Source organism: Panulirus ornatus, chromosome 12 (assembly GCF_036320965.1).
Source record: "Panulirus ornatus isolate Po-2019 chromosome 12, ASM3632096v1, whole genome shotgun sequence".
NCBI classification, from domain to species: Eukaryota; Metazoa; Arthropoda; class Malacostraca; order Decapoda; family Palinuridae; genus Panulirus; species Panulirus ornatus.
The window spans coordinates 62712584-62734752 of NC_092235.1; the positions used below are offsets into that span (position 1 = coordinate 62712584).

The 22169-nt window shown below is 37.4% G+C and overlaps 1 protein-coding gene across 7 annotated transcripts; it reads left to right on the forward strand.

Annotated features, from left to right (window-relative positions):
- Positions 1-761: 761 nt before the first annotated feature.
- On the forward strand, positions 762-21495 carry LTV1 (LTV1 ribosome biogenesis factor). Of its 7 annotated transcripts, none has more exons than XM_071668031.1 (10): positions 762-785; positions 5624-5758; positions 6577-6723; positions 8110-8218; positions 8908-9193; positions 15098-15338; positions 15630-15842; positions 17554-17770; positions 20103-20224; positions 20774-21495. In XM_071668031.1, exons 1-10 carry the CDS (start codon positions 777-779, stop codon positions 20882-20884), a joined length of 1590 nt encoding a protein of 529 aa, XP_071524132.1. In that variant the 5' UTR covers positions 762-776; the 3' UTR covers positions 20885-21495. The 7 variants fall into 7 exon arrangements, with proteins under 7 accessions (XP_071524132.1, XP_071524134.1, XP_071524137.1 ...); XM_071668033.1 differs by lacking the exon at positions 762-785 and adding an exon at positions 852-1007 and having other exon boundaries at positions 20106-20224; XM_071668036.1 differs by lacking the exon at positions 762-785 and adding an exon at positions 853-1007 and having other exon boundaries at positions 20103-20235.
- The last annotated feature ends 674 nt before the right edge of the window (positions 21496-22169 follow it).

Genomic DNA, 22169 nt, shown 5'->3' on the forward strand with positions numbered 1-22169 from the left:
AATATCATCGATTCCCTCTCAAGTTATTTACAGGTTATTATGATCCCAGATTTCCTTCATTTGTGGGCAGATCGAAAACTTCGCTCCTCTTTCTTATAATTCATTCCATCGAGTTCTGATTTCTTCCTTGTTGAATTCCGTTGGACTCTTTCCAGCACTTCTCTTTGTCTTCTACAGTGAGGGAGGGCAGCGCGCTTCTAGAAGATACTATATTCCACCTTATTTATCGGACATCGTATATATCCTCCTGAATATCTCAGTCTTTGTTGGTACATATTGGTGTGTGTGTGTGTGTATGTATGTGATATTGATTACTGCGTATTTCGAGGAAAAACTTTTAATAAACTCATGTGACCATGTGAGTGTGTGTGTGCATTAGGTCCAGTTGACTTCGGTGGTGAGTGAAAAGACGAAGAATAAAATTCATTTATCAAATAAGTTTATAGAAATTAAGCATTCGAACATATAATCGACATAGACGTGATAAAGAGCTCAGGCATTCTTTGAGAGTATTAGGGTGCGAGTAAGATATATTTTCAGTGACATATTTACGAGTCGTAGTATCGGATTTTACTAAATATTACATGTATTGATGACACCACTGTTGCATTTATTTTTTCCTTTGTTTATTGGACATATAAAGCTATGAAATCAATAAACGTATTTCATAAACTGCATGATCACAGGTAATGCGTGCGTGTGGGTGAGACAAAATGGAGACCCCCGTGCTTTGGAAATGTTAGGATTATGTACTACGGATCTTCGTAGCGTCTACAATGGTTCAGGTATTGAATATGACACCGAGATGATGATGCTGCTCTAAATCTCTTCCCTAGTTTTGTGCATCCTGGTAGCAATCAAAGAACGAGATCTATTTATGATTTGCTGTTAATACCTGGTCAGCCTCTCTGGTGGCAGTCGCTGCCTGTGTTTATAGTTGCCACCTTCCGCCGCCAGATGTCGCTACTCGTCAGTAAACACAGCATGTGTAAGGAGACATAAATATGGTGAGGAGCAAACATTTTCTAACCCCCACTCTCCTTTTTTTCCCTCGATATTTTCAATGTGTTTCCCCACGCATGTTGTCATGAACGATCCCCCTGTAGGGGCGAGGTGTCGCGCAGTGGTCAGAATGAGTGAGGAGAGTGATTGGATCCTGGATGTTACGGTGGAGTCGCACCGAGATGTCACAGGTGAAATGCTCTTTCGTGTTTGCGGCAGCACCAGGTCGTGAAGTTACGTCATCGCGATTTGTCACACCAGAATGTACCTGTATTCGGGCTAAACAGGTCACGGGACATGGTGTTGACAGTATCTCTGTATTTTGCTCCCACTCTTTGGAATCAATACCTGGGAATGAACATGTCACCGCCTTATCTGATGATATTGAGTTTCGGCATATTTCTTTCCGAGTGGTAATTTTGCCGACAGAATCAACACTTGCTTCGCTACCAGTTGGTCCTATCTCCTGCTACTGACATGGTTTACTCTCTCAAATCTTCTTTTTTTTTTTTTTACTGAAAATATTGTCTCCCATGTATTGCCACTTTATCGACATTTTCATAATTATGGCGGTGGACATTGTTTCTTACATTTTATACGGGACAAGTCGGAAAAAGAAAAAAGACTAACAGTGCGACTAGGATGTGTTAATGTAACAAAGCCTTACCTATGAGAAACATCAAAAATGAGCAAACTTAACCTTATCTAGCCAAACTTAATGTATCTTGAGACTTATATGTTTATGAAAGAAAACCTGTCACACTTTTTTTTTTGAACAATAATCGTCTCATACTGCTTTTGTTGAGGTAAACTTGAGTTAGGGGGCCCAAGGAATAGAGCTTCCCTATTTGGTGTATGGTAAGGTATGACCATTTTAATCCTGCATTACTCGTGCACCTCAAGGTGGCAATGGGTAAGAGCTCTTGACGACTTTTAGACTTAGTGAAATTAAAATTTTGTTATTCTATTTTAAGAAGTTATATTTATACAAATGGATATTTTTCAAAATATTTTCTCCGGGAAAAGTTCATAAATTTTGTGCTGGTAATGGAAAAATAAATGCCATTGGTGTAGTAGCATGTAACCCGTTGTCGCAGATATGTTGGCAAAATAACCTCTGTCTATATTGTTTAGAAAGGATATATTTCTAGAATGATGGATGGTGATGTTATAGCTATTAATTATAGAATTGAATAGAATTTCATATTGATTGGTAGGATGTAATGTGGAGAAATATTAGACCATCTAGAGGAAAGGATACGTCTTTTTTCCCGTAATATTAAATAAACCTTTAGGGGAAGGGTATGAAGATGAGTAAATATGTGGGGTTAATCATATAAAACTTGAAAAAGTCTTCCAGAAATCAACAGAAGCTATGAAAGCCTCATTTAGCTTCCTTCAGCAGCTTAGATGCTCCTTAATTTTCATTGTTATATTGGCAGCCTTGTGCCACATTGTCAAGAATGCTTCCTGACCTTGTTTACATGTAATTTCTGGATGTTGTGTTCATTCACTGATTGCAGATGGACGCAGTGCCTAGCAACTTGCTGTAAACAACTCTATCAATCATATATTTCCAATTGGCATGATGTTATTTTGGCAATTACAGGAGTTTAGGTGTGATTTTCCTCAGTTTTGTTGATTTTTACAAGTACTTCACGTGCATTTACTTTAAATAACCATATTCCTTCATCTTAACATCCCTTGCCACTATCAGAGTATTCATTATCATTGAATACAGAAAAAGAATTATTCCAGTCATGCTATCCCTGGACTTCAATTATTCTCTGCTGTTTTACCGTGCCCTAAGAAATTTTTAGATTTTACTGACAATGAGATCATAACACAAAAGCATACTTTTACTTTTTTTTCATGTACTGTATAATTATGGGATACTTACAGGCTTGTGATATGGTTGGGGCACCAGTTCTGCAGCAAAGTTATGATCAAATGTTTACTTCATAAGTTCACTGTTTTGTATTAGTATTTATAATGCTCCCTTGAAGGGATCTTCCAAAGGTTCATAAATCACTGCTTCTGTAATCCTGTTTCAGATATTGTTAAGTATACTGCAAATGATTAATGGTTTGTTAAGTACAGTTACAGGCCAAAAGTATAGAGAGAATACTCACTCATTGGGACGATTAGATAGATGTACAAGTAATGGCAGTATACTGAAAATTGATGCTCACAAGGGTTGGAATGGGGCTATTCCTTCTGCAGTATGTAAGAGCTCAGATTGTCTCAATCAGGTATGGCACTGAAGTGCAACTCATCGATCCTTTGCATTTAGATCTGCTTTTGTGTTAGGTTTATGGTGAGGTTGTATTTCAGTTTACATTTAGGTTTATGTTTAGTTTTCATATAGATTTATTTTGCCAATTTTTCTGGCACTTACATTTCCAGTGATATTCTCAAAGGATGACTGTTGAAGGCTTCCATGTCTTGTGGACACATTTCATGGTATTTAGTCACCAATATTGTGAGGGTCTTACAGTATTCAGGTTCTGTGAGCCTTTGTGCAAATAACTTTTGTTTAAAGGCTGCTTTTAGATACGTGATTACTGTGTGTGCGTTACGGGAAGGGGATTTTACATTTATGTTGCCTCATCTTTTGGAAAGCAAAAATGGGTATGTTTGAAGGAATAGTGGTTCCAACAATGATATATGGTTGCGAGTTGTGGGCTATAGATAGAGTTGTGCGGAGGAGGGTGGATATGCTGGAAATGAGATGTTTGAAGACAATATGTGGTGTGAGGTGGTTTGATCAAGTAAGTAGTGAAAGGGTAAGAGAAATGTGTGGTAATAAAAAGAGTATGGTTGAGAGCGCGGAAGGTGTTTTGATATGGTTTGTTCACATGGAGAGAATGAGTGAGGAAAGATTACCAAAAGAGGATATATATGTCACAGGTGGAGGGAACAAGAAGTGGGAGACCAGATTGGAGGTGGAAAGTTGGAGTGAAAAAGATTTTGAGTGATCAGGGCCTGAACATGCAGGAGGGTGAAAGGCGTGCAAGGAATAGAGTGTCTGTTTCCTTGCGCTACCTCACTAACGTGGGAGACAGCGACAAAGTATGATAAATATAAAAATGAATAAATAATATATGTATGCCATGTCTTTACTCCTGTGTGTATTCATAGATATGCATATACACTGTAGCTTATACAAGGCACCCATTCTTTTGACCAGCCCCTTGGATAGGATGAGCAACTGAGTATGACTGCTAAGACCAGGAGTCAAATCTATGTGGGTTTGATCCCAGTTGGCTCATGCATGCATGATGGTCAGTAATGCTAACCTTTACATGGAGGTCTGTAAAGTTTTGTATTCAAAGACAGCTCCTGGGCATCATTGCCTTTGTTCTGCAGATTGTGTTTTTGTTATTTTTACCCATAGAATTTCTGTAGGTTTGTAGGTTTAACCCTTCTATTACAAATCCTAATATCCATTGTGTACTTTGGGAAATTCTCAAATACTTTACAAGAATTTATCCCTAAATTTGTTATTCCCATTGATTAGAGCCTTATTTTCTAAGTAAAATGATATACAAACTCAACATGATGGAACATTGTTTACTTGTGCTGCTATTCACCCTTGGATTTAATGTCTCTTGGTTGCCAGGTATATGAAGTATGCCAGGAGTAATTAATTATTATACATATGAAGGTAGGTGTTTTTTTTTTCTTTTTTTTGGATTTTTTTCACAAACTTATGATAAAGGGTTTCATTATTGTTTTTTATTATTCTGTAGGAGTTTCACGTCTTTACAAATTGCCACTTAATGAGAAAGCACAGATCTCATACATGCCACCTTGACATCTCCACTTAGACTGACTAGTGTATGGGAAATCTTTAGTGAACAGTGGTTGAGATGCTTCCATTAATATTTGTGACTATATTTTGCCCTGAGGCTGATGTGGATGATTTGAAAATTTCTTTTACGGTATATACTTGATTTGCAGTTATCAGAAAGCATGAAGCTGCATTGAATGTATTAGATTTATTACTCAGAGTACTGCTCTTGTGAAGTCATGAAATTTTATGATTGGATGACATGGCCATTGTCATCCAAACACATGTGTAGGTATCCATTGATGGTTTGTATTTCAAATACATTGCTCACACTTATCAGCAGTTCTTGAAAGATTTTTAGATTTTTCTTCATTTCTCATGACTCCACTATTTTTTGGGGCCCTTTTTCTGTTTCACTTAAGGCCAGTTCTTGATGAAAACTCAATGTTGTCTTGACTGAAAAAAAGTGATGACACTACTCTTGGTGTTCAGATGTTTATTCACATTTTGCTTTGCTTGTCTTTAGTGTCATACCAGAATTTCATTCCACATTTTGTCTTAAGATCTTTAGATATATTTTTTCATATTAGTGCTGGTTAGACTTAAGTAAGTTACTCAGTTTTTTTAGCATAGCTGAGGTTTGATGGTACTTAAGTTACTCATTTTTTTTTAAGAATTGCTCAGATTTGAAGGTGACACTAAAATTGCATCCATATAAGCCCCCATTCACATCTGGATATATATCAGATGCTGATTCTGCTCTTTTAGTAGTAGTAAAGTAGATTTGGAACTTCATCATAGCTTACCCCATCTAAATTTATCACCCAGGGTAAGAAAGGCAAGAGATTCATAGATAAGCGACGGGATGTCCTGCACACCTTCAAGGTTGTGGCACGCAGTCAGCGAGATCCATTGGCTGCAGATGAAGCCGCTCCCCAGGCAGTCCTGCAGCCAAGTGAACAGGTAGGTAGCTCTAATGGTATAAAACTTGCATTTTTAATATTTACAATGTTTCATTAATGATATATGTAAGTATAAGTAAGAATCCTTCATGACAGATGTTAGATGTACAAAATTGTAAAAGCTCCAATATAATTTACTTTTTTTCATAGAGTGTGCTGCTTACTCAGATTTTGTCATCCTAATTTTTTTTAAGATGATTCTCTACAACAATGAATCATAACTTGTTGAAGATATAGTTTCTTTATGGATTTTTAGATGTTTATCTAAGTTTAAGTTATCTCTAAAGTTGACTTCAGTGGAAAAGTTCATTCCTTGGAGCACTGCACTTAGTGAGACTATTTTATTATTAGCTATCAGATGTGACAGTTGTTTTTCTCATATGGTGAAGCAACATATTTTTGTAAGAAAAGGTAGCTGATTGTTAAAGAACATAATTGGTGTATTCTCATATTATTAAGTAATGATCAGTATCTGTTGAATATTATATATTGTTTAGGGAAAGAATTTAAGTAGGTCGCGGATAACTTTGCAGAGTTTTCAAAAACCAAGTTGTGGAGGATATCCAGGCTTATAGGCTGCAGAATTAAATAGCCCAACCAAGCAAGGTAGCAACACTAAAGGTTGGTTGTGTTTTGAACTGTGAAGAGGAGGTAAGGCCTCAGATTTACATTAGGTGCAGATAGTTAGAATACAAAAATTAATTCTTAATTAGTAATGAGGTATATGTATTTTATCAAGATAGCCAGTTTTTTTTCTTTTATAAATATCCTAGTAACTGAGCTTATAAGAAGTGTATTGATATATACATTTCTTACCAGAACACCCAGAAAGCAGAACAAGAGAAGTATGGAATTTTCTTCGATGATGACTACAACTACTTGCAGCATTTAAAAGGTGTGCAAGAGGCTGTTGACTGGGAGGAAGAAGATTTAGAAGTGTATACAATCCGAAGGGAAGATCCACAGGCGAGTTCATTCCCTTTTTTATGTTAATATGTTGAACAGTTTTAGCAGCTGCTCCAGCTTCATTGGAGAATACTTATACCTTTGAAATTTGAAAAGCTACCTGAGGGAAGGTAGAGTCTAGATTCTTTGCAGTAGATTTGGTAAAAAACTGGGGGTAATACTTTAATTTGCCACTCCCACTGTGCTGATTCATTCAAAGAGGTTTTATGGATGTTCTGTAAGTTGGGGTTTGTATATTGTACAGAAGCATAGTAAGGCATGAAAAATGTATATGAAGATGGGTTTGGATTTCTTCTTGACATCTTCATGTCCCAAATATTTAACTTACATCAAGGAGTTTGTAGTATCCCACACATATCAGCATACATTCTGAGGTGATCTGAGCTCACTTTCAATTTGAAAGAATTGGTATAAGAAAACACTTGAGGTTAGAGTGGGTTTGGTAGCAGTTTAACATTTCACTTAAATATTGGATAATCAGAGCATTTAGACATTTTAGTTTGCAACTCAAATGTATGTAAAATTGTCAGGGACTTTTCGGAGTACTTTTCGTATACATTTGGCAGAAAAAAGGTTTGAATGTCAGATCCTGTTTGCATTCCAGAAAAAGTAAATTTTTTTTTTAATCATTTGACTTTTTTTTATAGGGAATTACCCTCAAATGGAAGCTAGGCTATTAGGATTTCATATATCACTTAGGAAATCAGAGAATTTTGCAACTAGTTGCAACAGCTTTTCCATGCTGATCCATTTAAGGGGTGAGTTCACATTTAATTTCTTCATGAATTTGCTTAATATTTTCATCCATACTTGTTCTCAATTTCCTGCATTAGCATATCAGCAAAGTAAGAGGTTGGTATTGCTGCCATGGTTGAATGATTGGATGATTGCTTATTAGAAGTAGAATGTGTCTTTAAACTGGCCAAACGTGGTAGAACCAGTTGTTTCTTATTTAACTTACACCTTCACATACATTTTTTTCTTTTTTTGTTAACTTAGATATCAAGGGTACTAGGTTTATTATACCTAAATCCTGTTCATTAATGGAATGGAAATGACGAACTAAATTAGATATCAAGGGTACTAGGTTAATTATACCTAAATCCTGTTCATTAATGGAATGGAAATGTCGAACTAAATTTATTTATTATTTTGATGTCCAGCTTTTTATTGCTCAGTTTAGAGTTTACAGTCCATTAAGATCTCGGCCAGTACAGAAATTTGTCATAACTGGAAATATTTCTTAAATGATGACCCATGGACGTGTAATGAATATATGGTTATTTGTTTTTCTAATTTCAGAATCAAGGATCTTTATTTCAAAATTTCTTTTTATCAAATTGCTATTTTCTTTAATATCAAGGAAGATCATGCCACTACTTTCAGATGGGCCAGAAAGAGCTGCGTAACAAGAGATTACTTTTGCCATCCTCAGCATTTGAGTCTTTTGTGGAAGAGCCCATAGGACTCCTTAACAAGGCTGCTCCTTTAACAGGTTTGTCTTCAAGTGACAAGATTTGTAAATTTTATCTTACTAGTCCTTATCTTTCTATCACTTAGTATCCAGATGATTATGTCCTCCAATTATGGCATATTATCCCACTCAGAATATCCTTGAAAAACCCTTTTAAGTACATTTAGATAGCCATTCCTATCTACTTGAACATTGCATATGTATGTTCTCACTGTTACTTTTCCTTCCCACCACTAGTTAGATAGCCATTTCTATCGACTTGGACATTGCATATGTATGTTCTCTGTTACTTTTCCTTCCCACCACTAGTCTAATATGCTTATATTTTATTGTATATATTACATGTATTATCCCTGGGGATAGGGGAGAAAGAATACTTCCCACGTATTCCCTGTGTGTCGTAGAAGGTGACTAAAAGGGGAGGGAGCGGGGGGCTGGAAATCCTCCCCTCTCGTTTTTTTTTAATTTTCCAAAAGGAGGAACAGAGGGGGGTCAGGTGAGGATATCCCACAAAGGCCCAGTCCTCTGTTCTAAACGCAACCTCGCTAACGCGGGAAATGGCGAATAGTTTGAAAGAAAGAAAAAGATTACATGTATTATTTTCATAGATAGTTAAAGCTTTAGTTCTACTGATCCCTAAGCACGTGTACATGTATTAGCATGGTTGTCAAAAAAGATTTGTAGATTAAAAATTTATTTTTACTATTCAGGTCCACGTCCTGAACTGGATCCAGATGTTGTCGCTGCTTTAGACGATGATTATCTTGGTGAATCTGGAGCTTGTAATCCTGATGATGATGATGCCCTTCCTGATAACTTTGTTGTCATGCTCAACTCTGAAAAACCTATCCATGAATATGAAGATGATGATGGAGAATGGGAAGATTGTGAGGATGATGATATCTGGGGAAATGATAGGGAAGAAGATGGAGAGATGCCAGCTTTGGAAGATAGAGACATTGGTGTGCACTACCTTCCTCCTTTATCTAAATTGAGGTACTGTTTTATGTAGTTTATCATAGAATATACTTTGATAATAGTATTGATGTTGCATTTACTGAAAGTAAAGACTTAAGAGAGAGGAAGGCAAGGACCTTGCAATAGGACATATTGTTGCTATAATGATCCCAAACTGCAACAGCACAAATTTATAGTTAGGCAAGTACGTAAAAGGTCATAAACAACTTCAAATGCCCAGAATGCTAAAACTATTTGAAACATGCAGTGGCAAGGGAACAAATGACACTCTCAGAAAGGTATTCATTTTCCCTCTTTTTCTTAAAGAGTGTCAGAGGACCTAAGTTAGACTTCTCATACAACCCCTGAAATTGACAAAGCTTTCCAGTGTGAAGGGATGACAGGAAGAATACTAAGAGGGATGAGGAAGGGACTTGATGTCATCCCCTCCTAAATTTTTGTTTTCTTGAAGTAGGAAAAGGAAAAATTACCAAGCAAGGATTTTTCTTTAGTCACTTGTTCTTGTGACACTGCCCTTCAAAGACAGGAAAAGGCAAATAGATACATAGAAAAAGTGCTAGTCCAAGACTAGCTGATTTTTTTTTCTCTGTTTTTTTCTCAGGGGACCAATTGATTTTAGATGGCTTAGACAAAATTCTTGTAGTTTTTGGCAATTTGCATGATAACTATGCTCAAGCTTTTAGAGAGTTACCCTTAACTTCATTTTACTCTTTTTATTCTTTTGCTGTTTCCTTTGTTATTGAGGTAACACCAGGAACTGATTAAGAATGGCCTCATTTGCTAAAATGCATTGAAACTAGGTAATCCTATCCACAGCCAAGCCCCAGTGACCTTTCCCTGGTTACCCCCTACTTCATCATATTCCCTGGTTCAGCACATTGATAGCATGTTTCTCCCTTTATGCTGCATCTCTCCAATTCGTTCTATTTATGACAGTTTTACCTTTTATTTAGGAAGATCTAACAATGTATTTAATGGAAAAAGAAGTGTTTCGATTATATTGAGAGCTAACATGAATTTAGATGTTGCCAGATTACTAGGTAATGGGTATGACTGGTACTTTTACCTCCCTAACAGTATGTTCAGGCCCCGATCACACAAAATCCTTTTCACTCCATCTTTCCACCTCCAATTTGGTCTCCCTCTTCTCCTCGTTCCCTCCACCTCCGACACATATATCCTCTTGGTCAATCTTTCCTCACTCATTCTCTCCATGTGCCCAAACCATTTCAAAACACCCTCTTCTGCTCTCTCAACCACGCTCTTTTTATTTCCACACATCTCTCTTACCCTTACGTTACTTACTCGATCAAACCACCTCACACCACACATTGTCCTCAAACATCTCATTTCCAGCACATCCATCCTCCTGCGCACAACTCTATCCATAGCCCACGCCTCGCAACCATACAACATTGTTGGAACCACTATTCCTTCAAACATACCCATTTTTGCTTTCCGGGATAATGTTCTCGACTTCCACACATTTTTCAAGGCTCCCAAAATTTTCGCCCCCTCCCCCACCCTATGATCCACTTCCGCTTCCATGGTTCCATCCGCTGACAGATCCACTCCCAGATATCTAAAACACTTCACTTCCTCCAGTTTTTCTCCATTCAGACTCACCTCCCAATTGACTTGACCCTCAACCCTACTGTACCTAATAACCTTGCTCTTATTCACATTTACTCTTAACTTTCTTCTTCCACACACTTTACCAAACTCCGTCACCAGCTTCTGCAGTTTCTCACATGAATCCGCCACCCGCGCTGTATCATCAGCGAACAACAACTATATATATATATATATATATATATATATATATATATATATATATATATATATATATATATATATTTTCCTGGGGATAGGGGAGAAAGAATACTTCCCACGTATTCCCTGCGTGTCGTAGAAGGCGACTAAAAGGGGAGGGAGCGGGGGGCTGGAAATCCTCCCCTCTCATTTTTTTTAATTTTCCAAAAGAAGGAACAGAGAATTTGGCCAGGTGAGGGTATTCCCTCAAAGGCCCAGGCCTCTGTTCTTAACGCTACCTCGCTAATGCGGGAAATGGCGAATAGTTTGAAAGAAAGAAAGAAAGAACAGTAATGGGTAGCAGATGCATCAGTGTTGTTCACTGCAAATATGATAGTTTTCATAGGGTTTAGTTAAAAAAGGATTGCAGAAAATGTTAAAATTTGTATGATAATGGAAAGGCTCTTGGTAAACCAGTAAAAATTTTTATGCTGGTAGACCTGAACTATGTAGGCTTTGGCAAAGATATTGTATTTTGATTAGATTACAAAATGGGTAATAACTGGTCATGGAAACATGAAAAAGGTTGATTTCAGCATGAAGAACTCTGCAGTGGAAGCTTGTAATGTGATAGGAGCCTCTCACACATGTTTTATTGGGTTTTATTGTGCTTTATCTTTTTGTATATGTATATGATAAAGTATTCCATTGAATGACTGTATCATCAGTTCCATATTTGCTTAGCAATGGAGAAATATCTTGGAGTATGAATGTTACTTTTCTCTTTGGACTTGTTGACATTTTTTATCCTGTAATGTCTCATCATAGTCTAATCTTTTTCTTGGTTTACTCCATGCCATTCTCATAGAGAACTGTTTCCTAAAAATTTGTTTCTTTCTTGAAAAACCAGTTATTTTTGTATTCTAAGGTTGAATTTTGGCACAAGAGTCACAGGATAAATCGGCTTGAGAATTAGGATGATGATTATGAGGTGCTTTAGAATTGTTGGAGAGTCAGTGCACTCTGTCACTTTGTAAATTGGTCATAGATCTATACATGTGAATATCCTTTAAGGCTTTAGACATTTATTTCTATCCCTTGGTAATGAAACTAAAGTTAATTATAACAGCTAATTTATTTTTAGGTATTATTTGTTGTCATAGAATTGTAATTCATTTAATTTTTCTCAAGGAAATGACAATTTTAGGATTATGCTTTTTTGGTTAAAAATGGAAGGGACATGTATTTCTGATTTCTTTTGATATATCAATTGTTTTTTCTAATATACTTGGGAGTGATTTACAATATTGGTAGTGGGAAAGCTAAGGCTAGGAGGTGAGTACAGTATTGCAAGGCAGAAGAATTGACAGTGTAGGTAGCTGTTGGCATTCAACCACCAACCAGATAGGTATATTACCTTTACAGTCCACCTGGGTATTGGGAGGGTTAGTGATGGCAATATAGTGAGCCAGTACTTCAGTGATTGATGAGTTGCATTTATCACACCCATGTATCTCTATCCTATCAGCCTCATCCATACATAGGCTGCTGGCATTCTGTTCACAAATATATAGTTTCTCCTTGTCACACACTACACTTGACAAAATTTAACTCATGACTCATTCTTTGTAACTCTAGATTTTCCTGTAGTGAGTGCTGTGCACTAGCCCTGCCTTTTGGTAAAATGGTAGGAGCAATAGATAGAAATGGTAGGAACATTAGACATGAGTGTGAGGCAGAAGTAGTGGGAACAATAGGCAGTAGTGGTAGTTTAGTAGTCATTAGGAGACTTTGAAAACAGCGTGCAAGAGTATTGTGCTCGTGACCTGTTAAGATTAGGTATTAGAGTTAAAAGCAGAAATTGACTTGACCATATGTGGAGATACTTTTGCTGTGACCACCCCCTTGAGGGAGTTCCCAAAGGGAATGGAGGTCAGAGATATAGATAGATAAACTGAAAAATTGATGGTGCAGTGAGTTTTTTTTTTTTTTTTTTTTTCTCTCGCTGTCTCCCGCGTTTGCGAGGTAGCGCAAGGAAACAGACGAAAGATATGGCCCAACCCACCCCCATACAACATGCATATACATACGTCCACACACGCAAATATACATACATACACAGCTTTCCATGGTTTGCCCCAGACGCTTCACATGCCCTGATTCAATCCACTGACAGCACGTCAACCCCGGTATACCACATCGATCCAGTTCACTCTATTCCTTGCCCTCCTTTCACCCTCCTGCATGTTCAGGCCCCGATCACACAAAATCTTTTTCACTCCATCTTTCCACCTCCAATTTGGTCTCCCACTTCTCCTCGTTCCCTCCACCTCCGACACATATATCCTCTTGGTCAATCTTTCCTCACTCATTCTCTCCATGTGCCCAGACCATTTCAAAACACCCTCTTCTGCTCTCTCAACCACGCTCTTTTTATTCCCACACATCTCTCTTACCCTTACGTTACTTACTCGATCAAACCACCTCACACCACACATTGTCCTCAGACATCTCATTTCCAGCACATCCATCCTCCTGCGCACAACTCTATCCATAGCCCATGCCTCGCAACCATACAACATTGTTGGAGCCACCATTCCTTCAAACATACCCATTTTTGCTTTCCGAGGTAATGTTCTCGACTTCCACACATTCTTCAAGGCTCCCAGGATTTTCACCCCCTTCCCCACCCTATGATCCACTTCCGCTTCCATGGTTCCATCCGCTGCCAGATCCACTCCCAGATATCTAAAACACTTTACTTCCTCCAGTTTTTCTCCATTCAAACTTACCTCCCAATTGACTTGACCCTCAACCCTACTGTACCTAATAACCTTGCTCTTATTCACATTTACTCTTAACTTTCTTCTTTCACACACTTTACCAAACTCAGTCACCAGCTTCTGCAGTTTCTCACATGAGTCAGCCACCAGCGCTGTATCATCAGCGAACAACAACTGACTCACTTCCCAAGCTCTCTCATCCCCAACAGACTTCATACTTACCCCTCTTTCCAAAACTCTTGCATTTACCTCCCTAACAACCCCATCCATAAACAAATTAAACAACCATGGAGACATCACACACCCCTGCCGCAAACCTACATTCACTGAGAACCAATCACTTTCCTCTCTGCCTACACGTACACATGCCTTACATCCTCGATAAAAACTTTTCACTGCTTCTAACAACTTGCCTCCCACACCATATATTCTTAATACCTTCCACAGAGCATCTCTATCAACTCGTATCATATGCCTTCTCCAGATCCATAAATGCTACATACAAATCCATTTGCTTTTCTAAGTATTTCTCACATACATTCTTCAAAGCAAACACCTGATCCACACATCCTCTACCACTTCTGAAACCACACTGCTCTTCCCCAATCTGATGCTCTGTACATGCCTTTCTATGAATAAGAATAATTTAAATGTACATTGTGTGAGACCTTTGTTCAATCGAGATGCTTTTCCCAAGTATTATGTATGGGTATGAAACCATATTTTTCTTAAGTCCAGATTGGAAAAAAGATTAGACCAGTAAAGATGGATCATGTATGTGGTATAGTTGGAAGTAGGTAAGCAGGGTAAAGTATGAAGATGAGAAATTTTTGGAAAAACACATAGACAAAAGCCTTTTAAAGTGTAGCAGAGAAGTTAATGAAGAAGGTCATTGGTAGTATTTAGTTGATGAAGGTGCAAGCAGAAAAGGTAATTATGTAAGAGTTGATTAGATGCAGTGAATGTATTTTGGGGCTTAGAAGCGATTCATCTGAGGATATCAAGGAGAATACGTTATTTTGGGCAGAGGACTGATCTCTGTGAGAATATAAGTGTCAATGGAAATAATATTCTTCATAAAATGTTGTGTACATAACAAAAATAAGGAAACTCATTGTAAAATAGAAGCCACTGTTCACTTTAGTATGTTGGCCAGGAGGATATTTTTAAGAGATCCTGACTTTATTTATACTTGATTTACCCCCATTGTAAAGGTAATTGACTGAAAGATTTATCTTAATATAGCATTAGGCATTGTTTACATGTTAGCTTTACTCACTCTACTCCCTTTATATGGTGTTTGCCACTGTAGGTTGATATGTGATTTTTCTTCTAACATCTCAGTGAAGTCAATACATATGATGCAGTGAATATCTAAATTTTTCAGTGCTTATAGGGAGAAAGCCCAGGATGAGGGGTATGATGCTGATGAAGAAGAACGGGACTTCAGTAGTGACTTTAATGACAGTGATGATGAAGTGAGAGATGATATATGCAGCCTTGATGGACCTTCCCGGACCTTCCGAGATGAGGAGACCAAATCTCATTTCACAAACTATTCTTTGTCTTCATTGGTTCTCCCAAGAAATGAATTGCTTACCAAACTAGATGATTGCTTTGAAGAGAAGGTGAGATGTTTGTTAAAGGTAGAACAGAATTTTTCAGGTATTTCTTAAACTGTGATTAAGAAGGACTGCATTAGTGTAGAAGGCCTTGTTTAATCCAGCATACTGTGCATAAGTTGAGGATACTTACTAATGGGCTGAGAGGCTCTGTGCACATAATCTCCTTCAAGTGAACAGGAGCTAAGCTAAAGATAATAGGTGACACTGAACTAGTATTTATGTTTATGGTAATGTCATGCACTCTGTTTTATAGTCTCTGCTGCATTTTTGAAAATCTAATATCATAATTTGCAGTTCATCCGTGAGTACCAGGACGAACATGTTGGAGCTCTAGATGGTGAAGATATTGACGGTTATGTCGGAGAGGAGTCCCCACTCTTCCAGCAGGTTCTGGAGCAGTCACGCAAGCAGTTGGAGGAGGACTCTGAGGATGAACGTACTAGGATTATTAATTGGATTAAGGACATGCAGGAGAGAAGGGGTGACCAGAAGGAGGAAAAGGATGAGGTAAAAGGGGATGGTTATTGGTTAGACTGAGGTTTCTTTACTGTTCATGTGATAAAATTTTGTGAATGATGTTTGATTGTTGGTTCAGGGCTTTGGCTTTGATACATTATTTATAACAGAGAGTGGATGTAGGCAAGTGAGGCCGTTGTTCATCTGTTCCTAAAGCCACCTCCCTGTCATGGGAAATGGCAACAAGTATGACAAAGCTCTCGTTTTCTGCCAGCATGTCCCCACCACCAAATTTTGAATCCAACATGTGTCTGGCATGTTTCCCACAGTTTCTGTGTAGAAACCAGTCATTCAACTGTTATGATACCTCCTCCTTTCCTTGAACAGCTAAGCTATGGAATTCTCTTCCTCTCCTCATCTTCCTTATAGCTTTCCTGCTATTCACCAGCATATTATATGTTATGGTGACTAGCCATACTTGTATGGATTACCTCCTCCTGTTCTCATTTGAGGTATTAAGAGGTACCTTATACCACAGTCAGCTGCATATAGGACTGGTTATAGTTACCCATATGGCACAATCTCTAACCATGTGGGGACCCTATGCATATTTGTATGAGTTTCCTATTCTGTCTGTCATTTATATTGAAAAGTGTGGTTTATCGGTATGTAGAGATATGATATTTCACAGTCAACTACAGTTAGCACAGGGAAGGAATCTTAGGTGCCTATGTACCTTAGGGAAATGTACAATCCAGGTGTATACCCCAGATGCATGATTCAGCAAAATTGTAAACTTTTTTTTCTTCTTTTATAGGCGAGACAGCACAGACAACTGAGGCCCTCTTCTGCTCTCACAACCATACTCTTTTTATTTCCACACATCTCTTTTACCCTTTCATTACTTACTCAGTCAAAACGCCAGTCTTGGGAACCCTCCTAAATTGCTAAGCTCCATCCTTTAAGGGTTAGGTGTGCAAGCACCTGTCAAACTCTCATTAATTTCAACATTCTTTTGATTATTTCCCTTTCACCCAAGATGGCCTTGATTAGGGCATGTTTTGCGTGTGCCATTTTGGTGTCTTTTAAACAAAACTCAGATATTTGATTTTCTACTCATGGTTTGGATCGATCTTCTTTATTTGTTGATTTGTAGATTGAAATTAATGTTTCTGCATAATGCTATCTTTACTTAGAAATGGATGATGCATGCAAAACACTTCCCATTGCATTTTTGTTATTGACCATGTCTTTAACGTGGTGTTGAAAGTCTGACAGGTACTCATTATGTTTGCTTTAGATTTTAGTTGTTGGTTTGATTTTTTGAAATGTGCAGAAGTCACCATTTACTTGCATTAAGGAAATTGTTTTAAAAGTGATGGCTCAGTAAACTTAAACAGAGATGAAAGAATTAGTGATGACAGAACAGAGGAAGGAAGTGATTACAGCATTAAGAAAATAGAAAAGAATTTTTTAATGGAAAGAAAAAAGATTCTTGAAATATTTCAAGAGAATGAAAAATGGTAATTATGGGAAAACTATGATGAGTTGGAGTTGATGTCATAGATGTATTTGCAGGTTTGCAGTGAGGATGTAGCCAGTTAAGAGGAAGTTTTAGTCTGAAAAAAAAAAGGATTTTACTGGTATTGAACTTGGACTTCATTTTTGGGGGGCAAGTGAAGCTTAATATCAGTAAGTCTTCCTTAATATATGCTTCATATGTATGTAAAGATTACGGCTGTAAATACTATTATCCTCTCAGGTGGAGGTTTCAGATGATGAGCACAGGGAGAAGTGGGACTGTGAGACGATTCTGACCACAAATTCTACCTTGTACAATCACCCACGCACTATTACTGACCCTCCTCGCCGTAAGAAGATTGCTGTTGACCCTCGAACTGGCATTCCAATAGAGCATGGGGTTGGTGGTTTGACAAGAAAGAACTTAGCTCAGCATGACAAAATTTCAAGAGGGACTGGTAAGTGTTGTACTGCCAACTATATTACCTACATACTTCCTGCATGTCACAGAAGGTGACTGAGAGAGGTAAGGAGGGTTTAGAATCTTACCCTTTTTTTTTTTTTTTTTTTTATACTGACTGAGAGTAGGAACTGAAGTAGGAGCCAAGTGAGGATTATTTCATATTTTTTTTTTCCAAAAGAAGGAACAGAGAAGGGGGCCAGGTGAGGATATTCCCTCAAAGGCCCAGTCCTCTGTTCTTAACGCTACCTCGCTAACGCGGGAAATGGCGAATAGTATGAAAGAAAGAAAAGATCTCCCAGAAGTGGGATAGGTAAGCAGGTAAAAAATTGAATATTTCAGAGTTTGTATTGCTGTCACCTCCATCATAAAGCAGACATTCATTGCCTTTCATGAGAAACCATTTTTGAAATAGAAAAACTTTGATTAATATATGTCTTTAAATGAAACTCTACTTGGAGGCACTTGTATTATGTAGTACTTCCATCTTTGTTTTAAGTCAGATAATTAACATCTTTCATCAGAAATTATCAGTGAAACAAAATTTATTGATGGAACTAATATATGCTATGGGATTATTAAGTTAACAAAACTAATTATGGACATTATTAGAAGGGATAGATAAAAGAAATGTCATTCTTACACTTTTGTGATATTTCATACTCATTATTTAGAGGTATGATATTATAGTTAAATGGGCTTTTCATATGTAATTGAAGTATTCTAGTTATAGATTCATTAGATCTTTGCCCATATATTTCTATTTACTGCTACATTTATTGAGTTAAGTAGACATTCTCCTTCTTTTCCCATGTTTTGCTAAATGTGCTGGGGAAGAAAGAGGTTTGAAATCTTTAACCCTTGCACTGCCCTCAGTCTCGTTTCAGGAAAGGACTGGCCTGTGCTTCATATGAGGTTCCTTCCCTCATTTGAATTACCAGTTGATGTATTATTTCACTATTTGTCCAAGTCACTAGTAACTAACAAGACAGCTGGAAAATATATCATTCATCAGACTGTAACTGCGTCTTCTTGGTGCAAAGCTAGATTTACACGCCAACTGATGTAGTTTTTTAGAAAAGGGAAAGAAATTTTCTTGTTAGTATTTACTTTTGTGTTGAAAGTTAGGGATGTTACTGGATTCCACTTGTTTAAGGTTACAGTGTCAGTGAAAAGTTGCCTTTGGCTTGGTTGTAACAACATTAGTTGATGAAATTGAGCACCTTCATGCTGAAGAACTAATTGCTTCAAAAGAGCCCACCATTTTCTTTCTACTAAGAGTACCCTTGGTCTGTGGGAACCCCTTAGAAAAGGGATCTTATTATGTAATGCCAGAACCTTTTCAGAGAGGGGTCTAAGGGTAATGACAGATAAATATATAAATCAGTCTTTTCATTTATTCATGGCTATGATTATCTGTATGGGTAAATGACATGTGAATGCATAAGTAATGCATTATTTATATATTTATTATACTTGATCCATTTCCTGCATCAGCAAGGTAGTGCCAGGAAACAGATAAAGAGAGATGTGTGGAAATAAAAAGTGTGGTTGAGAGAGCAGAAGAGGGTGTGTTGAAATGGTTTGGACATATGGAGAGAATGAGTGAGGAAAGATTGACAGAGAGGAGGGAACAAGAAGCTGGAGATTGAATTGGAGATGGAAGGATGGAGTGAAAAAAGATGTTGAGCGATTGGGGCCCGAACATACAGGAGGGTGAGAGGCGTGCAAGGACTAGAATGAATTGGAACAGTGTGGTATACCGGAGTCAATGTGCTGTCAATGGACTGAGCCAGGGCATGTGAAGCATCTGGGGTAAACCATGGAAAGGTCTGTGGGGCCTGGATGTACATAGGGAGTAGTGGTTTTGGTGCATTACACATGACGGCTAGAGACTGAGTGTGAACGAATGTGGCCTTTTTGTCTGTTTTTCTGGCACTACCTTGCTGAAGCAGGGGTTAGAAATGCTGTTTCCTGTGGGCCAAGGGTAGCGACAGGAATGGACGAAGACAAGCAAGTGTGAATATTTACAGGTTGAGTTCAGTATCACTTACACTTATGAATGGGCATTGCTAAACTCTGCCTGCTTATGTTTATGCTGTGAATGAAAATTCATCTTGGGGAAGGTTGTATCATTTGAGTTCAAGCCTGTCAGTAAATTTCTAACTCCAAAGGAGTCAGTCCAGCCTTTCCCTCTTGTTGATGGCTAGAGATGGGCTGAGTACACAGTTGACTTACTTTTTTTTCCTATACTTTGTTACAATATATATCCCTAATGTGACACAAATCATTGTATTTGTTATAAAGGGTTGAGTAATGTTGCCTTTCAGAAGATGCACAATTGGACACAGAGACTTTGATCACAAACATGTCAGCTATCTCAATTCGGCCTCCAGGAGAGACTTCAGAAGAACGAAGGTTTAGGAAGAAAGCATTAAAAGAACTTCGAAGGGTAAGATGAAGGCTAGTGATAATCATACATGTTTGTCTCTTTGAGTTATTGTATTTCTTTTGATATTGATTTGGAAATTGTGATATACTTGAAAGAAAATTTATCTGAAATGTATTAGAGAACCAATATGAACTAAGGTCACTAGAATAATTTAAAAGGATGATAGATTTGCTCGTCATGCAGAATGTTTAACTGGTATCCAACTTTCAAAACACAATCACAAAAAATGGAGTATATGTAATTAGCTGGACTGTAATTCACAATTGGTTTATTGTCATATGCAACACTTTAAATCTGCCTCGCCACAAATCTCATCCTATGGATGTAGATACACCTATTTCATCACTATGCATGGACTGAGTATATGCACAGTTTCTCTCATGAGTATTATGTGGTAGGACAGTTGGAGTCTGCTGCCCTTACCCAGCCCTCAGCCAGGGCTGGGTAAAGGGCCTCAATGCCATTATTAATTCTCAGTGTGTCGATTATACCCTCCCTATGAACAGTGCAGATTTTCAGCTGGTAAAGGATACAATTTTTTCTTTGCAGGATAGACGTATCGAAAAGAAATTGAATAGAGCTGCATTCAAGGATGAAAAGAAGAGGCAGGAAAAGATAATTCTTAATAACAGATATAATAATAAGATATCCTTGATGTAAGTGCTTTCATCATACAAAGGATTTCCTTTCCCTTAATTTTAGATAGGCTTTTATCACTTTTTATGCCGATCAGATGATAATATTATATTTGTTATTTATATTTGAATGTATTATTATCTTGTTGTGAGATATATAATATGTATGAAGTACTTGGAAGTTATGGAAAGAGTTACTTGTGCGAGTGTTTTCAAGAAAGTTCGTAATAGCTGGAGAATTTGTGACCTGTCAGAGGCGGTGCAGTTGGTGAATGTATATGTGTGAAGTCCTCTGATTGGCCAGTGAATACTATATCCTATAAAGAATATTCATATACCAATTACCAAGCTAATGCTTTTTAAGCCACTTATTCCCACAGAGTTTTTCAACAATATAACATTTACATTTTTGCATGTTTCATTACCATATTAGCATAACTAAATTTCTTGATATATCCTGTTTTGCATACAGTGTGTATCTAAATGAGCTGTTTTCAGTAAGGATTTTTTTTTCCATGATATTTGTCTTCAGATTCATTTTATTATCTCAGCATTACTATGTAGAAGTGCGCACTATATACCATCCCAAATATTCGTCTGTATGTTATATCAATATACCAAATATTAAGAATATTACTTGAACCTTTTTATTTTCCTGTGCAGCATGATGTCATGTCTTTTATAGGGTTAAAAAAGACCATAATGATGATACATGCCTCCCCACTGTAATAATTGTGTTGGAAAATTATTGGTTTTTCACGTAGTCTTAATTTAGATTTTGCATAACTTTTGAGTACAGGCCTAAAGATATGAATGAAAACTAATTGAAAATTAATTTAAAGCTACAGTCCTGAAGCATGTATTGCATATAATGTACCCTTCCCAATAACAGATGACTGTCTTTTGCCTAGTATCACAGTTGTAGATTTCCATCCAATGACCATTATCAAACAGGCACCCAGTGATTTGTTTCTGTTCATAAACAGCAGTAGATAGTGAATTGCATATTTGCTCTTTGAATACATTACCATGTTTCATCATAGAGTTCACCTCTACCCAACAAGGTTCAAAATTATTAGAAAGTTCAATTCATGAAAACTTATTTACTGTTCAGGACGCATCACGTTGACTAGATTTTAGATACACAGTTTGAATAACAGACTTTTTTTCAAACTTATTCGCTGTTTCCCACATACTATGATAGTACCAGGAACAGAGGAAGACTGACCTCTAGCTGTCCATGTAAAGTGCACAAAAACCAGAGCTCCCTATCTATAGCCAGGCCCCACGGGCCCTCCTGTGGTTTCTCT